Genomic DNA, 20,000 nt, shown 5'->3' on the forward strand with positions numbered 1-20,000 from the left:
CTAACTCCTAACCTTAACCTAATTCCTAACCGTAAACCTTAACCCTTTAACCTAACTCTTAACCCCTTAACCCCTAACCCCTTAACCCCTAACCCCTTAACCCCTAACCCCTAGCCTAGCTAACGTTAGCCACAATTCAAAACGTATCATTACGAATTGCAATTCAAAACGTATCATAACGAATTGTAATTTGTAACATAACGTAGCATATGAAATGGATAATGAACATCCAACAAATGAATTTACATACCGTACGAAACCGTAACATCGTACAAAATGAAAGTGTCTTGCATTTTCCATACAGAATAGTAGGAGATCCTCTGAGACCAGGTTGGAGTGTGTGTGTGTGTGTGTGTGTGTGTGTGTGTGTGTGTGTGTGTGTGTGTGTGTGTGTGTGTGTGTGTGTGTGTGTGTGTGTGTGTGTCTATAGCCTGTAAGTGCTTGTGTTTATGTGCAGTGTTGAGGAGTAGTGAGTTAACTCCATTTTGAAGTAGCTTGGTAGTAGCTGAACTAAATTCAAATATAGTAGTAGTGTTTTCAGTAGTTAATTACTGTTTTAGCATGTAGCAGTGTAGCTAACTACTGGAACTACACACTACTGTTTTACCATGTAGCGGTATAGCTAACTACACACTACTGTTTTAGCATGTAGCGGTATAGCTAACTACTGGAACTACACACTACTGTTTTAGCATGTAGCGGTATAGCTAACTACACACTACTGTTTTACCATGTAGCGGTATAGCTAACTACACACTACTGTTTTAGCATGTAGCGGTATAGCTAACTACTGGAACTACACACTACTGTTTTAGCATGTAGCGGTATAGCTAACTACACACTACTGTTTAACCATGTAGCGGTATAGCTAACTACACACTACTGTTTTACCATGTAGTGGTATAGCTAACTACACACTACTGTTTTAGCATGTAGCGGTGTAGCTAACTACTGGAACTACACACTACTGGTTTAGCATGTAGCGGTGTAGCTAACTACTGGAACTACACACTACTGTTTAACCATGTAGCGGTCTAAATAAAGACTCCTTGGTCTCTGCATTGACTCCCTGTCTAAATAAAGACTCCTTGGTCTCTGCATTGACTCCCTGTCTAAATAAAGACTCCTTGGTCTCTGCATTGACTCCCTGTCTAAATAAAGACTCCTTGTTCTCAGCATTGACTCCCTGTCTCTAAATAGGGGCCGCTAAAATGTTTTGGTCGCTGTGTGTGGGGGGTGACAGGATGTGTGTGTATAAACAGGATGTGTGTATAAACAGGATGTGTGTGTAAACAGGATGTGTGTATAAACAGGATGTGTGTATAAACAGGATGTGTGTGTGTGTTCCAGACAGTATCAGCAGCAGAGAAGTGGTGTGTCCACCTGGCCATGCATCCCCAGGTAACTAACACACACACACGCACACACACACACACACACACACACACACACACACACACACACACACACACACACACACACACACACACACACACACACACACACCCCAGGTAACTAACACACACACCTACATACATACATACATACATACATACATACATACATACATACATACATACATACATACATACATACATACATACATACATACATACATACATACATACATACATACATACATACATACATACAGTTGAAGTCGGAAGTTTACATACACCTTAGCCAAATACATTTAAACTCAGTTTTTCACAATTCCGGACATTTAATCCCAGTAAAAATTCCCTGTTTTAGTTCAGTTAGGATCACCACTTTATTTTAAGAATGTGAAATGTCAGAATAATAGTAGAGAGAATGATTTATTTCAGCTTTTATTTCTTTCATCACATTCCCAGTGGGTCAGAAGTTTAAATACACTCAATAAGTATTTGGTAGCATTGCCTTTAAATGGTTTAACTTGGGTCAAACGTTTCAGGGTAGCCTTCCACAACCTTTCCACAATAAGTTGGGTGAATTTTGGCCCATTCCTCCTGACAGAGCTGGTGTAACTGAGGCAGGTTTGTAGGCCTCCTTGCTCACACACGCTTTTTCAGTTCTGCCCACAAATTTTCTATAGGATTGAGGTCAGAGCTTTGTGATGGCCACTCCAATACCTTGACTTTGTTGTCCTTAAGCCATTTTGCCACAACTTTGGAAGTATGCTTGGGGTCATTGTCCATTTGGAAGACCCATTTACGACCAAGCTTTAACTTCATGACTGATGTCTTGAGATGTTGCTTCAATATATCCACATCATTTTCCATCCTCATGATGCCATCTATTTTGTGAAGTGCACCAGTCCCTCCTGCAGCAAAGCATGCCACAAAATGATGCTGCCACCCCCGTGCTTCACGGTTGGGATAGTGTTCTTCGGCTTGCAAGCCTCCCCCTTTTTCCTCCAAACATAACGATGGTCATTATGGCCAAACAGTTCTATTTTTGTTTCATCAGACCAGAGGACATTTCTCCAAAAAGTACAATCTTTGTCCCCATGTGCAGTTGCAAACCGTAGTCTGGCTTTTTTTATGGCGGTTTTGAAGCAGTGGCTTCTTCCTTGCTGAGCGGATTTTCAGGTTATGTCGTTATAGGGACTCTGTCGCGACTACCGCCGAAGTCGGTCCCTCTCCTTGTTCGGGGCGGCGTTCGGCGGTCGACGTCAACGGTCTTCTAGCCATCGCCGATCCACCTTTCATTTTCCATTTGTTTTGTCTTGTTTTCCCCACACACCTGGTTTACATTTCCCTCATTACTTGTCGTGTATTTAACCCTCTGTTCCCCCACCCCATGTCTGTGTGTGAAATTGTTTATTGTCGAGGTTTGCACGCTTCCGGCTGGTTTGCGCCGGGTTTTGTTTTTATTACCCCGTGCTTTGTGGCAGCCGATACTTTGTACTTGGGTTTTGTACTTTGTGCTGCCTTACTTGTTTTCGTTGGGCATTTGTTTCTGTGACGCGGTTGCATTCTGTGCATTATGATTGCCTCAGTAAAGTTCTTCTTTGTTCACTCATCTCTGCTCTCCTGCGTCCGACTTCCAAGCAACAGCTACACCCATCACCCCTTGATAGACTCGTTTTACTGCGGATATAGATACTTTTGTACCAGTTTCCTCCAGCATCTTCACAAGGTCCTTTGCTGTTGTTCTGGGATTGATTTGCACTTTTCACACCAAAGTACGTTCATCTCTAGGAGACAGAAAGTGTCTCCTTCCTGAGCGGTATGACGGCTGCGTGGTCCCATGGTGTTTATACTTGTTTGTACAGATGAACGTGGTACCTTCAGACGTTTGGAAATTGCTCCCAAGGACGAACCAGACTTGTGGAGGTCTACAATTATTTTTCTGAGTTCTTGGCAGATTTCTTTTGATTTTCCTATGATGTCAAGCAAAGAGGCACTGAGTTTGAAGGTAGGCCTTGAAAATACATCCACAGGTACACCTCCAATTGACTCAAATTATGTCAATTAGCCTATCAGAAGCTTCTAAAGCCATGACGTCATTTTCTGGAATTTTCCAAGCTGTTTAAAGGCACAGTCAACTTTAGTGTATGTAAAGTTCTGACCCACTGGAATTGTGATACAGTGAATTATAAGGGAAATAAATTGTCTGTAAACAATTGTCGGAAAAAGTTACTTGTGTCATGTCATGCAAAAAGTAGACGTCCTAACCGACTTGCCAAAACTATAGTTTGTTATTAACAAGAAATTTGTGTAGTGGTTGAAAAAAACGAGTTTCAATGACTCCTACATAAGTGTATGTAAACCTTCGACTTCAACTGTCCATACATACATACATAGATACATACATACATACATATATACATACATCACCACCCTGCCTTTAACCCCTCCCCCTCCCCCCAGGTGAACCTGTTCAGCCTAACCAGGAAGCGGTATGCCCACCTGACCTTTAACCCCGATCACTCTGAGGTCTCTATAGACCGCGACGTCCCGTGGGGGGTCGACTCCCTGATCACCCTGGTGTTCCTGGACCAACGTTACCACCTGCAGACGTCTGATAACCGCTTTCTGAAGAACGACGGCAGCCTGGAGGCCGCGCCGGACAAGACCACCGGATACACGCTGGAGTTCCGCTCCGGGAAGGTGGCGTTCAGGGATTGTTCCGGGCGTTACCTGGCTCCGTCGGGTCCCAGCGGGACCATGAAGAGCGGGAAGAACAGCCGCGTGGGGAAGGATGAGATGTTCTCTCTGGAGCAGAGTCACCCTCAGGTGGTTCTCACCGCCGGCAACGAGAGGAACGTCTCCACCAGGCAAGGTAGGACCATCGCAACCTTACTAGAACCTTACCAGGCAATATAGGAGCAACACAACCTTACTAGAACCTTACCAGGCAATATAGGAGCAACACAACCTTACTAGAACCTCACCAGGCAATATAGGAGCAACACAACCTTACTAGAACCTTACCAGGCAATATAGGAGCAACACAACCTTACTAGAACCTTACCAGGCAATATAGGAGCAACACAACCTTACTAGAACCTTACCAGGCAATATAGGAGCAACACAACCTTACTAGAACCTTACCAGGCAATATAGGAGCAACACAACCTTAGTGTAACCTTACTAGAACCTTACCAGGGAAGATAGGAGCAACACAACCTTAGTGGAACCTTACTAGAACCTTACCAGGGAAGATAGGAGCAACACAACCTTGGTGGAACCTTACTAGAACCTCACCAGGCAATATAGGACCAACACAGCCTTAGTTTAACCTTACTAGAACCTTACAAGGGAAGAACAACAACAACCTAGAACTAGAGCCTTGTAGAACCTTTCCAGAACATCCACCGGGCAAAGTAGGACACGCAGAACGTGAACGAGGTGATATCTATAACGGGTAGTAGCTAAACAGAATTGACCTCATCTCTTCAAATGGCTCATAACTTTTAAAGGAACAAGAATGAGTTTTTTACACAATACAGGAAGTTCCAGTAGAGTATTTCTAGTCTGATGAAGAAGAGGATGAAGAACCGTGACCCTTTTTATTTCAACGTCTGTGAGGACCTAAAACGACACATATCTACCAATCACGAGCTGAGGTTTCTGGGAAGGGGTTGATGCTTCCTCTGGAACAGGACAGGAAAGAGGAGAGGAACTCTTTCCACATTTCCCTGGTGACGTCACTTCCTGTTCCTCTCTCAGCTGGGAGAGAGAGAGGGGGGTAGGAGGACTCAGACAGGGTCAGATTAGAGTCTCCTCTCTCAGCTGGGAGAGAGAGAGAGGGGGGGTAAATTAGGGGCTCCTACCTTCTCTTCCCCTCCTCCTCCTCCTCCTCTTTCCTCCTCCTCTGCCCCTCCTCCTCCTCCCCAGCTCCTCTTTCCTCCTCCTCCTCCTCCTCTTCCTCCTCCTCCTCTACCCCTCCTCCTCCTCCTCCTCCTCTTCCCCTCCTCCTCCTCCTCCTCCTCCTCCCCTCCTCCTCCTCCTCCTCCTCTTCCCCTCCTCCTCCTCCTGCTTCTCCTCCTCTTTCCTCCTCCTCCTCTTTCCTCCTCCTCCTCTTTCCTCTTCCTCTTCCTCCTCCTCCTCCTCTGTCCTCTTCCTCTTCCTCCTCCTCCTCCTCCTCCTCTTTCCTCCTCCTCCTTCTCTTCCTCCTCATCCTCCTCCTCCTCATCCTCCTCCTCCTCTTTCCTCCTCCTCCTCCTCCTCTTTCCTCCTCCTCCTCCTCCTCTTCCCCTCCTCCTCCTCCTGCTCCTCCTCCTCTTTCCTCCTCCTCCTCTTTCCTCCTCCTCCTCCTCCTCTTTCCTCCTCCTCCTCCTCCTCTTCCCCTCCTCCTCCTCCTGCTCCTCCTCCTCTTTCCTCCTCCTCCTCTTTCCTCCTCCTCCTCTTTCCTCCTCCTCTTCCTCCTCCTCCTCTTTCCTCTTCCTCTTCCTCCTCCTCCTCCTCCTCCTCCTCTTTCCTCCTCCTCCTCCTCTTCCTCCTCATCGTCCTCCTCCTCTTTCCTCCTCCTCCTCCTCCTCCTCCTCTTTCCTCCTCCTCCTCCTCCTCTTCCTCCTCCTCCTCCTCTTTCCTCCTCCTCCTCCTCCTCCTCCTCCTCCCGAGCTTCTCTTTCCTCCCCTCCTTCTCTTTTCCTCCCCTCCTCCGCCCTGCAGCATGTGTTTTCCATCTGCCCCCCTTTCTCTTCCTCCCATTTTCTCTGTTTCAGTCTCTCTCTCTCTGCCCTTTTTTCTCTGTCCCCACCTCACCACTGAACACATTTTTTCCGCAGAAATTCTATCCGACCTTTGTGGTCGGTCCCAGTTTAGAAACTGTGTCTCTGTGTGTGTGTCTCTCTGTGTGTGTGTGTGTGTGTGTGTGTGTGTGTGTGTGTGTGTGTGTGTGTGTGTGTGTGTGTGTGTGTGTGTGTGTGTGTGTGTGTGTGTGTGTGTGTGTGTGTGTGTGTGTGTGTGTGAGGGGGGATGGGGTTAGAAAAGCCTAAGTCAGCAACTACTTTGAGAAAACTAAACGAGGGAGGAGAGGAGCAAAGAGATCTGCAGACTGAGAGAGATTCAGAGGAGAAACGGGAGAGAGACTCAGAGGAGAAAAGGGGAGAGAGACTCAGAGGAGAAAAGGGGAGAGAGACTCAGAGGAGAAAAGGGGGGAGAGACTCAGAGGAGAAAAGGGGAGAGAGACTCAGAGGAGAAAAGGGGAGAGAGACTCAGAGGAGAGAGACTCAGAGGAGAAAAGGGGAGAGAGACTCAGAGGAGAAAAGGGGAGAGAGACTCAGTGGAGAAAAGGGGAGAGAGACTCAGAGGAGAAAAGAGGAGAGAGACTCAGAGGAGAAAAGGGGAGAGAGACTCAAAGGAGAAAAGGGGAGAGAGACTCAGAGGAGAAAAGAGGAGAGAGACTCAGAGGAGACGAGAACAAGGCTGGAGATCACTCTGTCATGCTGATTGAGTTCGAATAACAGACTGGAAGCTTCAAAAGGAGGGTGGTGCTTGGAATCATTGTTTTTCCTCTGTCAACCATGGTTACCTGCAAGGAAACACGTGCCGTCATCATTGCTTTGCACAAAAAGGGCCTCACAGGCAAGGATATTGCTGCCAGTAAGATTGCACCTAAATCAACCATTTATCGGATCATCAAGAACTTCAAGGAGAGCGGTTCAATTGTTGTGAAGAAGGCTTCAGGGCGCCCAAGAAAGTCCAGCAAGCGCCAGGACCGTCTCCTAAAGTTGATTCAGCTGCGGGATCGGGGCACCACCAGTACAGAGCTTGCTCAGGAATGGCAGCAGGCAGGTGTGAGTGCATCTGCACGTACAGTGAGGTGAAGACTTTTGGAGGACGGCCTGGTGTCAAGAAGGGCAGCAAAGAAGCCACTTTTCTCCAAGAAAAACATCAGGGACAGACTGATATTCTGCAAAAGGTACAGGGATTGGACTGCTGAGGACTGGGGTAAAGTCATTTTCTCTGATGAATCCCCTTTCCAACCATCCAGGAACAGTTTGGTGACGAACAATGCCTTTTCCAGCATGATGGAGCACCTTGCCATAAGGCAAAAGTGATAACAAAGTGGCTCGGGGAACAAAACATCGATATTTTGGATCCATGGCCAGGAAACTCCCCAGACCTTAATCCCATTGAGAACTTGTGGTCAATCCTCAAGAGGCGGGTGGACAAACAAAAACCCATAAATTCTGACAAACTCCAAGCATTGATTATGCAAGAATAGGCTGCCATCAGTCAGGATGTGGCCCAGAAGTTAATTGACAGCATGCCAGGGCGGATTGCAGAGGTCTTGGAAAAAGAAGGGTCAACACTGCAAATATTGACTCTTTGCATCAACTTCTTGTAATTGTCAATAAAAGCCTTTGACACTTATGAAATGCTTGTAATTATACTTCAGTATTCTGTTGTAACATCTGACAAAAATATCTAAAGACACTGAAGCAGAAAACTTTGCAGAAATTAATATTTGTGTCTTTCTCAAAACTTTTGGCCACGACTGTATGTGTCGAACTGCTTTGCTTTATCTTGGCCAGGTTGTAAATTGGACAGTGCAGTTAGATTATATCCAATATCAGATATGCCAATATCAGATATGTCTATGTCCCGGGAAATGTTCTTGTTACTTACAACCTCGTGCTAATCGCATTAGTGTACGTTAGCTCAACCGTCCCGTGGAAGGGACACCAATCCCGAAGAAGTTTGAGAGAGAGAGAGAGAGACAGAGAGAGACAGAGACAGAGAGACAGAGAGAGAGAGAGAGACAGAGAGAGACAGAGACACAGAGACAGAGAGACAGAGAGACAGAGCGAGAGAGAGACATTCCTCTTTGCTTATTTGAGCTGTTCTTGCTATAATATGGACTTGGTCTTTTACCAAATAGGTCTATCTTCTGTATACCAACCGCTACCTTGTCACAACACAACTGATTGGCCCAAACGAATTAAGAAGGAAAGAAATTCCACAAATTAACTTTTTAACAAGGCACACCTGTTAATTGAAATGCATTCCAGGTGACTACTTCATAAAGCTGGTTGAGAGAATGCCAAAAGTGTGCAAAGGGTGGCTATTTTGAAGAATCTAAAATACATTTTGATTTGTTTTAACACTTTTTTTTGGTAACTACATGATTCCCTAATTTCATAGTTTTGATGTCTACACTATTATTCTACAATGTAGAAAATAGTAAAAATAAAGAAAAACCCTGGAATGAGTAGGTGTGTCCAAACTGTTGACGTGTACAGAATGTATGTTGGGTATTAGTGAGTGATCTACTAGTATAGACTGGTACTGTATATCTAGTATATGATGGGTATTAGTGAGTGATCTACTAGTATAGACTGGTACTGTATATCTAATATATGATGGGTATTAGTGAGTGATCTACTAGTATAGACTGGTACTGTATATCTCATACATGATGGGTATTAGTGAGTGATCTACTAGTATAGACTGGTACTGTATATCTAATATATGATGGGTATTAGTGAGTGATCTACTAGTATAGACTGGTACTGTATATCTAATATATGATGGGTATTAGTGAGTGATCTACTAGTATAGACTGGTACTGTATATCTAGTATATGATGGGTATTAGTGAGTGATCTACTAGTATAGACTGGTACTGTATATCTAATATATGATGGGTATTAGTGAGTGATCTACTAGTATAGACTGGTACTGTTTAACTAATATATGATGGGTATTAGTGAGTGATCTACTAGTATAGACTGGTACTGTATATCTAATATATGATGGGTATTAGTGAGTGATCTACTAGTATAGACTGGTACTGTATATTTAATATATGATGGGTATTAGTGAGTGATCTAGTATAGACTGTATGATATCTTTGACTCCTCCCCACCTGATCCCAGGCATGGACCTTTCGGCCAATCAGGACGAGGAAGGTGACCAGGAAGTGTTCCAGGTGGAGATGAGTCGTGATACAGGAAACAGGAAGTGTGCGTTCCGGACCGCTGCAGGGAAGTACTGGACCCTGACCTCCACCGGAGGACTGCAGTGTACCGCATCCACTAAGTAATACACTGTACACACTAATACACACTAATACACACTAATACACACTACACACACTATACACACTAATACACAATAATACACACTAATACACACTATACACACTAATACACACTAATACACACTAATATACAATAATACACACTATACACAGTAATACACACTAATACACACTAATACACACTAATATACACTAATACACACAATACACACTATACACACTAATACACACTAATATACACTAATACACACTATACACACTACACACACTATACACACTGTACACACTAATTCACACTACACACACTATACACACTATACACACTGTACACACTAATACACACTACACACACTAATACACACTATACACACTAATATACACTATACACACTATACACACTATACACTATACACACTATACACACACTATACACACTAATACACACTATATACACTATACACTACACACTATAAACACACTATACACACTATACACACTATACACACTATACACTATACACACTATACACACTATACACACTATACACACACTATACACACTATACACACTAATACACACTATATACACTATACACACTACACACACTACACACACTATACACACTATACACACTATACACTATACACACTATACACACTATACACACTATACACACACTATACACACACTATACACACTATACACCCTATACACACTATACACACTATACACACTATACACACTAATACACACTAATACACACTGCACACACTATACACACTATACACACTAATACACACTAATACACAGTATACACACTATACACACTATACACACTAATACACACTAATACACACTATACACACTAATACACACTATACACTATACACACTAAGTAATACACTATACACACTAAAACACACTATATACACTATACAAACTACACACAATATACACTATACACACTACACACTATACACACTATACACACTAATACACTATATACACTATACACACTATACACTATACACAATATACACACTAATACACACTATATACACTATACACACTATACACACTACACACACTAATACACACTATACACTATATACACTATACACACTATACACACTAATACACTATACACACTATACACTATACACACTATACACACTATACACACACTATACACACTATACACTATACACACACTATACACACACTATACACACACTATACATACACTATATACACTATACATTATATACACTATACACACTATACACACTAATACACTATACACACTATACACTATACACACTAAGCACACTACACACACACTATACACACAAAACACACTATACACACTATATACACTATATACACTACATACACTTTACACTACATACACTATACACACTACATACACTATATACACTACATACATTATATACACTACATACACTTTACACACAAAACACACTATACACACTACACACACTGTATACACTATATACACTATATACACTACATACACTATATACACTACATACACTATATACACTACATACACTATACACACAAAACACACACTACACACTATACACACTATACACACTACATACACTATACACACTATATACACTATACACACTACACACACTACACACACTATACACTATACACACTATACACTATACACACTATACACACTATACACACACTACACACTATACACACTACACACTATACACACTATACACACTATACACACTATACACACTATACACACTATACACTATACACACTACACACTATACACACTATACACACTATACACTATACACACTACACACTATACACACTATACACACTATACACTACACACACTACACACTATACACTACACACACTACACACTATACACACTATACACACTACACACACAGACTCTCTACCTGCGTCTCAGAACCTCTTAACGAAATATGTTATTTTAACTGTGTGTGTGTGTGTGTGTGTGTGTGTGTGTGTGTGTGTGTGTGTGTGTGTGTGTGTGTGTGTGTGTGTGTGTGTGTGTGTGTGTGTGTGTGTGTGTAGATCAGCTAACAGCCATTTTGACCTGGAGTGGTGTGACGGGAAGGTTTCCCTCAAAGCCTCCAACGGGAAATACGTCGCCGCCAAGAGGAACGGACAACTGGCCGCCACCGTCGACACCGCAGGTTAGTCCGTCGCCGCGGATATCGTCGCCGTAACCACGGCCGCAGCGACCTAGCGACTCTCGTCAATCAATCAACTATTCATTAACTCATCAAACCAATCAGCTAATCAAAATCAGTGTTCGATCTGTTTCCTTCCTTCCTGTTTTATTTTATTTTTTTTTTCTCCAGGGGAGGCGGAGCAGTTCCTGATGAAGCTTATCAACCGGCCAATCATAGTCCTCCGTGGAGAACACGGTTTCATCGGCTGTCGTAAGGTCGGCACGGGAACGCTGGATTCGAACCGGTCCTCTTACGACGTCTTCCGGCTGGAGTTTAAAGATGGAGGCTACAGCCTCCGAGGTAAACAAACACCTACACAGGGCCCAGACGGAGACTACAGCCTCCGAGGTAAACACACACCTACACAGGGCCCAGACGGAGACTACAGCCTCCGAGGTAAACAGACCTACACAGGGCCCAGACGGAGACTACACTCCTCCGAGGTAAACACACACCTACACAGGGCCCAGACGGAGACTACAGCCTCCGAGGTAAACACACACCTACACAGGGCCCAGACGGAGACTACAGCCTCCGAGGTAAACACACACCTACACAGGGCCCAGACGGAGACTACAGCCTCTGAGGTAAACAGACCTACACAGGGCCCAGACGGAGACTACACTCCTCCGAGGTAAACACACACCTACACAGGGCCCAGACGGAGACTACAGCCTCCGAGGTAAACAGACCTACACAGGGCCCAGACGGAGACTACAGCCTCCGAGGTAAACAAACACCTACACAGGGCCCAGACGGAGACTACACTCCTCCGAGGTAAACACACACCAACACAGGGCCCAGACGGAGACTACAGCCTCCGAGGTAAACAGACCTACACAGGGCCCAGACGGAGACTACAGCCTCCGAGGTAAACACACACCTACACAGGGCCCAGACGGAGACTACAGCCTCCGAGGTAAACAAACACCTACACAGGGCCCAGACGCAGACTACAGCCTCCGAGGTAAACACACACCTACACAGGGCCCAGACGGAGACTACAGCCTCCGAGGTAAACACACACCTACACAGGGCCCAGATGGAGACTACAGCCTCCGAGGGTAAACACACACCTACACAGGGCCCAGACGGAGACTACAGCCTCCGAGGTAAACACACACCTACACAGGGCCCAGACGGAGACTACAGCCTCCGAGGTAAACACACACCTACACAGGGCCCAGACGGAGACTACAGCCTCCGAGGTAAACACACACCTACACAGGGCCCAGACGGAGACTACAGCCTCCGAGGTAAACACACACCTACACAGGGCCCAGACGGAGGCTACAGCCTCCGAGGTAAACACACACCTACACAGGGCCCAGACGGAGACTACAGCCTCCGAGGTAAACACACACCTACACAGGGCCCAGACGGAGACTACAGCCTCCGAGGTAAACACTCACCTACACAGGGCCCAGACGGAGACTACAGCCTCTGAGGTAAACACACACCTACACAGGGCCCAGACGGAGACTACAGCCTCCGAGGTAAACACACACCTACACAGGGCCCAGACGGAGACTACAGCCTCCGAGGTAAACACACACCTACCCAGGGCCCAGACGGAGACTACAGCCTCCGAGGTAAACACACACCTACACAGGGCCCAGACGGAGACTACAGCCTCCGAGGTAAACACACACCTACACAGGGCCCAGACGGAGACTACAGCCTCCGAGGTAAACACACACCTACACAGGGCCCAGACGGAGACTACAGCCTCCGAGGTAAACAGACACCTACACAGGGCTCCAGGAAAATATATTTTATTTGTTGCCTGAGTCCGTTTTTTCATATTTTTTTTTCTCCCAAATTCTGTTTTCTTTGTTTTGTTTTTTTCCAGGTTTCCGTTTTTCCCCTTTTCTGTTTTTTTTTACAGGAAAAACTACTTTTATTATATGTTTTAAGTCCACAACAATGCTTAAATCACATCGGTAGACTGCTTTCAAGGTCTGGATATTTTTTGTTCTTTTTTGTTGTTAAATATAAAAACATTTGGGGTAACTTTATAATTCCAGTGCCCAGCAGATCATGTGAGCTGAGTTCATCTCGCCATAAACCACTCCATCGCTCCATGTCCTTTCCTACTGCTCGGAGCTGAGTTCATCTCTCCATAAACTGCTCCATGTCCTTTCCTACTGCTCGGGGGCTGAGCTCATCTCTCCATAAACCACTCCATCGCTCCATGTCCTTTCCTACTGCTCGGGGGCTGAGTTCATCTCTCCATAAACCGCTCCATCGCTCCATGTCCTTTCTTACTGCTCGGGCTAAAAACCACTCCACGCTCACGAGGGGGGGCTGTTCTGAGAACTTCAAATTGAGGCTGTTCTGAGAACAAAAGGGGTGCAACTAAATATTAGGAAGTTGTTCCTAATCTTTTGGTATAATCTCTGTCTCCTTCCTCTCTAGATTCACTGGGGAAGTTCTGGTGCGTGGGGGAAGAGTCCGCAGTGGTTTGCAGCGGGGACACGCCCACCTACTTCCTGTTTGAGCTGTGTGACTACAACAAGATGGCGGTTCGAGCGCCGGGGGGGCGGTACCTTAAAGGAGACCACGCTGGTGTTCTAAAGGCCAACGCTGAAGGGGTGGACAACGCAACACTCTGGGAGTACTGACCGCTCTATAAAGTTTAACATACATCATTCTGGGTAACTTCAATTAACCCCACTGTAGAAATCCTTTAAATAAGTATACTCCGTCTGTTATGACTTTATATGGGCAAATGGAATGTATAGAATAAAAAGGAAGGTTTCAGACCTTCCTAAGTCTAAGGGTGAGTTTTATCCTCCCTGAGTCTGAGGGTGAGTTTTTAACCTTCCTGAGTCTGAGGGTGGGTTTTAATCTCCCTGAGTCTGAGGGTGGGTTTTTAACCTTCCTGAGTCTGAGGGTGGGTTTTAATCTCCCTGAGTCTGAGGGTGGATTTTTAACCTTCCTGAGTCTGAGGGTGGGTTTTTAACCTCCTTGAATCTGAGGGTGGGTTTTTATCCTCCCTGAATCTGAGGGTGGGTTTTTAACCTCCATAAGTCTGAACTTTAACTTAACTTAACTCACCACCCAGGGCCTTTTACTTGTGACATGTAGTTAAATGCACTAAAGAGGAACCAATGGGTTCATAATGAAGATACAAACCTCCAGAGTCCTTTTTAAATGTGTCCGTTTTCAGAGGATAAAGAAACGAACATTAAAAAAAAAAAAAACTGCATAGTTATAGAACACTATAACAAAATGGAAGAAAATGAAACGGAATCTACAAGAACCAAATATCATTCCCTATAAACAAAAACACTATGGAAGAATCCTTGGATAGCTTTTCACAATTCACAGGCATATGTTGGTCCGCATGGAAAACTAAAGGTATTTTCATGACAGAATCAACATTTTTTTAAAAGCAATTACAATTTAAACATGCAACTTTAAAAAAGTTTATATCGCCAAATGTCTATTTTATTTATTATTATTATTTTTTTGGACATCAGAGCAACCTTGAGAGAATCTTAATTGAGTCAGAAAATTATGTTCATATGATAGGGAAGATGTACACTACTGGTCAAAAGTTTTACAACACCTACTCATTCAAGGGTTTTTCTTTATTTTTTTTTACTATTTTCTACATTGTATAATAATAGTGAAGACATCAACACTATGAAATAACACATATGGAATGATGTAGTAACCAAAAAAGTGAGGAGGAAGAGGAGGAAGATGACCCGGCCTCAACCAAACTGAGATGGTTTGGGATGAGTCGAACCGCAGACTGAAGGAAAAAAGCAGCCAACAAGTGCTCAGCATATGAGGGAACTCCTTCAAGACTGTTGGAAAAACATTCCAGGTGAAGCTGGTTGAGAGAATGCCAAGAGTGTGCAAAGCTGTCATCAAGCCAAAGGGTGGCTATTTGAATTATTTCAAATATAAAATATATTTAGATAACACTTTTCTTGTTTACTACATGATTCCTTATGTGTTATTTCATAGTTTTGACATCTTCACTATTATTCTACAATAAGGGAAGGAGGGAGGAGGATGAGGGGAGGAAGGAGGATGAGGGGGGAGGGGAGGGGAGGGGGAGACATATGGGGTGTGTATAGTAGCAGTGGGAACATGTGGGTCTGAGAGGAAGTGATGTCATTGGTGTTTGGTAACATTAGGGGTCTGTTTGGGGTCTTTGTTTACGCGTGTTGTTATTGTAAAATTCTATTTAAAAAATGAAAACACTCACACTTTACAGTTAACAGTTATACACTTTACAGTTAACACTCACACTTTACAGTTATACACTCACAGTTTACAGTTATACACTTTACAGTTATACAGTTTACAGTTATACACTTTACAGTTAACACACACTATACAGTTAACAATTTACAGTTAACGCTCACACTTTACAGTTATACAGTTTACAGTTATACACTTTACAGTTATACACTTTACAGATATACACTTTACAGTTAACACTCACACTTTAGAGTTATACACTTTCCAGTTAACACTCATAGTTAACACTCACACTTTACAGTTAACACTCACACTATACAGTTATATACTTTACAGTTATACACTCACACTTTACAGGTAACACTCATAGTTAACACTCACACTTTACAGTTAACACTCACACTTTACAGTTATACACTTTACAGTTATACACTTTACAGTTATACACTTTACAGTTAACACTCACACTTTACAGTTAACACTTTACAGTTAACACTCACACTTTACAGTTATACACTCATAGTTAACACTCACACTTTACAGTTATACACTTTACAGTTAACACTCACACTTTACAGTTAACACTTTACAGTTAACACTCACACTTTACAGTTATACACTCATAGTTAACACTCACACTTTACAGTTATACACTTTACAGTTATACACTTTACAGTTAACACTCACACTTTAGAGTTATACACCTTCCAGTTAACACTCATAGTTAACACTCAAACATCAAAACATCAATATACACAGGTAGTGCCACATTATAGTCCAACTGTATGGCTCTGTTGTATTGAGGAAACTGTAGTTTCCTAATGTCCCTGGGCCTCTACGGCTGTATATATGGGGCTAAATATAGGGGCTATATGGGGCTAAATATAGGGTCTATATGGGGCTAAATATAGGGGCTACGTGGGGCTAAATATAGGGGCTATATGGGGCTAAATATAGGGGCTATATGGGGCTAAATATAGGGGCTATATGGGCTAAATATAGGGCTATATGGGGCTAAATATAGGGGCTATATGGGCTAAATATAGGGGCTATATGGGGCTAAATATAGGGGCTATATGGGGCTAAATATAGGGGCTATATGGGGCTAAATATAGGGGCTATATGGTGCTAAATAGAGGGGCTATATGGGGCTAAATATAGGGGCTATATGGAGCTAAATATAGGGGCTATATGGGGATAAATATAGGAGCTATATGGGGCTAAATATAGGGGCTATATGGGGCTATATAGGGGCTATATGGGGCTAAATATAGGGGTTATATGGGGCTAAATATAGGGGCTATATGGGGCTAAATATAGGGGCTATATGAGGCTAAATATAGGGGCTATATGGAGCTAAATATATGGGCTATATGGGGATAAATATAGGAGCTATATGGGGCTAAATATAGGGGCTATATGGGGCTATATAGGGGCTATATGGGGCTAAATATAGGGGTTATATGGGGCTAAATAGAGGGGCTATATGGGGCTAAATATAGGGGCTATATGGAGCTAAATATAGGGGCTATATGGGGATAAATATAGGAGCTATATGGGGCTAAATATAGGGGCTATATGGGGCTAAATATAGGGGCTATATGGGGCTAAATATAGGGGCTATATGTGGCTAAATATAGGGGCTATATGGGGCTAAATATAGGGGCTATATGGGGCTAAATATAGGGGCTATATGGGGCTAAATATAGGGGCTATATGGGGCTAAATATAGGGGCTATATGGGGCAAAATATAGGGGCTATATGGGGCTAAATATAGGGGCTATATGTGGCTAAATATAGGGGCTATATGGGGCTAAATATAGGGGCTATATGGGGCTAATACTGGAAACCCCCTAACTGGAAATGATCACATCTTGAATGCTATAGGTTTACTCTCTGCCTTAAATGAGTCAGCTGGGATCTGAAAACAGAGACAGGATGTTTCTCATCTGTCTGAACTCTTTAACCATCTCAGAGACAGGACATTTCTCACCTGTCTGAACTCTTTAACCATCTCAGAGACAGGACATTTCTCACCTGTCTGAACTCTTTAACCATCTCAGAGACAGGACGTTTCTCACCTGTCTGAACTCTATAACCATCTCAGAGACAGGACGTTTCTCACCTCTTAACCATCTCAGAGACAGGACATTCCTCACCTCTTAACCATCTCAGAGACAGGACATTTCTCACCTGTCTGAACTCTTTAACCATCTCAGAGACAGGACGTTTCTCACCTGTCTGAACTCTATAACCATCTCAGAGACAGGACGTTTCTCACCTCTTAACCATCTCAGAGACAGGACGTTTCTCACCTGTGAACTCTTTAACCATCTCAGAGACAGGACGTTTCTCACCTCTTAACCATCTCAGAGACAGGACATTCCTCACCTCTTAACCATCTCAGAGACAGGACATTTCTCACCTGTCTGAACTCTTTAACCATCTCAGAGACAGGACGTTTCTCACCTGTCTGAACTCTATAACCATCTCAGAGACAGGACGTTTCTCACCTCTTAACCATCTCAGAGACAGGACGTTTCTCACCTGTGAACTCTTTAACCATCTCAGAGACAGGACGTTTCTAACCTGTCTGATCTCTTTAACCATCTCAGAGACAGAACGTTTCTCACCTCTTAACCATCTCAGAGACAGGACATTCCTCACCTCTTAACCATCTCAGAGACAGGACGTTTCTCACCTGTCTGAACTCTAACCATCTCAGAGACAGGACGTTTCTCACCTGTCTGAACTCTTTAACCATCTCAGAGACAGGACGTCCTCACCTGTCTGAACTCTTTAACCCTCTCAGAGACAGGACGTTTCTCATCTGTCTGAAGTCTTTAACCATCTCAGAGACAGGACGCTTCTCACCTCTTAACCATCTCAGAGACAGGACGTTTCTCACCTGTCTGAACTCTTTAACCATCTCAGAGACAGGACGTTTCTCACCTCTTAACCATCTCAGAGACAGGACGTTTCTGACCTGTCTGAACTCTTTAACCATCTCAGAGACAAAGGGTGTATCCCAAATAGCACCATAACCCCTATCCCCTATATAGGGCATTATGACCTTTAGACCAGGGAGGGCCCATTTCACCAGCGAGGGCAAAAGTAGTGCACTGTATAGGGTACGGGTATTCAGATTGGATCCCTACGAGGGTTAATTACACCCACGTGTTGTCCCAGGTCTAAATCAGGCCCTGATTTAGAGGGGAATCACCCACGTGTTGTCCCAGGTCTAAATCAGGCCCTGATTAGAGGGGAATCACCCACGTGTTGTCCCAGGTCTAAATCAGGCCCTGATTTAGAGGGGAATCACCCACGTGTTGTCCCAGGTCTAAATCAGGCCCTAATTTAGAGGGGAATCACCCACGTGTTGTCCCAGGTCTAAATCAGGCCCTGATTAGAGGGGGAATCACCCACGTGTTGTCCCAGGTCTAAATCAGGCCCTGATTTAGAGGGGAATCACCCACGTGTTGTCCCAGGTCTAAATCAGGCCCTAATTTAGAGGGGAATCACCCACGTGTTGTCCCAGGTCTAAATCAGGCCCTGATTAGAGGGGAATCACCCACGTGTTGTCCCAGGTCTAAATCAGGCCCTAATTTAGAGGGGAATCACCCACGTGTTGTCCCAGGTCTAAATCAGGCCCTAATTTAGAGGGGAATCACCCACGTGTTGTCCCAGGTCTAAATCAGGCCCTGATTTCGAGGGGAAGAATGAATAAAAGCAGCGGAACTGTCTTCCAGGGCCAGAGTTGAATTTGAGGATTACAGGGGAAAAGGGCGCCATTTGGGACAGAGCCATCATGTTTATAAACCATCTCTTCCTCTGGCTGCTACTAAACTGGAGAGTCCAACAGCGTCTAACTGAGTCACACTGACTGGCTATAATGTTTATCATAATAACTGGCTGTAACCATGGAACCAGAGTTTAGAACTGGTTAGAACTGGCTGGAACCATGGAACCAGAGTTTAGAACTGGTTCGAACTGGCTGGAACCATGGAACCAGAGTTTAGAACTGGTTAGAACTGGCTGGAACCAT

General features: G+C 44.0%; 1 protein-coding gene and 1 long non-coding RNA gene across 3 annotated transcripts in view; one reads left to right on the forward strand and one right to left on the reverse strand.

The window, feature by feature from the left end:
- The window catches only part of LOC106595370 (fascin), a 15,986-nt gene extending 1,034 nt beyond the window's left edge, over window positions 1–14,952 (forward strand). Inside the window, exons 2-7 of one of the 2 annotated variants that reach the window (XM_045712479.1) lie at window positions 1,351–1,401; window positions 3,855–4,266; window positions 9,312–9,474; window positions 11,573–11,694; window positions 11,863–12,129; window positions 12,177–12,326. In XM_045712479.1, coding sequence (XP_045568435.1) covers window positions 1,351–1,401; window positions 3,855–4,266; window positions 9,312–9,474; window positions 11,573–11,694; window positions 11,863–12,129; window positions 12,177–12,319 — 1,158 coding nt within the window. In that variant the 3' untranslated portion in view covers window positions 12,320–12,326. Of the gene's footprint in view, window positions 1–1,350; window positions 1,402–3,854; window positions 4,267–9,311; window positions 9,475–11,572; window positions 11,695–11,862; window positions 12,130–12,176; window positions 12,327–14,151 lie in introns of those variants that run through there. The other variant, XM_045712486.1, reaches the window with a different exon arrangement.
- A 3,239-nt stretch (window positions 14,953–18,191) lies between these two features.
- Window positions 18,192–20,000, reverse strand: part of LOC106595366 (uncharacterized) — a 2,453-nt gene continuing 644 nt past the window's right edge. The window contains exons 1-2 of the long non-coding RNA XR_006763605.1: window positions 18,864–20,000; window positions 18,192–18,829 (exon numbers count right to left, since the gene is read on the reverse strand). The exon at window positions 18,864–20,000 is cut by the window's right edge and continues 644 nt beyond it. This is a non-coding gene — a long non-coding RNA (uncharacterized lncRNA). The remainder of the gene's footprint in view (window positions 18,830–18,863) is intronic.

Source organism: Salmo salar, chromosome ssa02 (assembly GCF_905237065.1).
Source record: "Salmo salar chromosome ssa02, Ssal_v3.1, whole genome shotgun sequence".
In the NCBI taxonomy this organism is placed as follows: domain Eukaryota; kingdom Metazoa; phylum Chordata; class Actinopteri; order Salmoniformes; family Salmonidae; genus Salmo; species Salmo salar.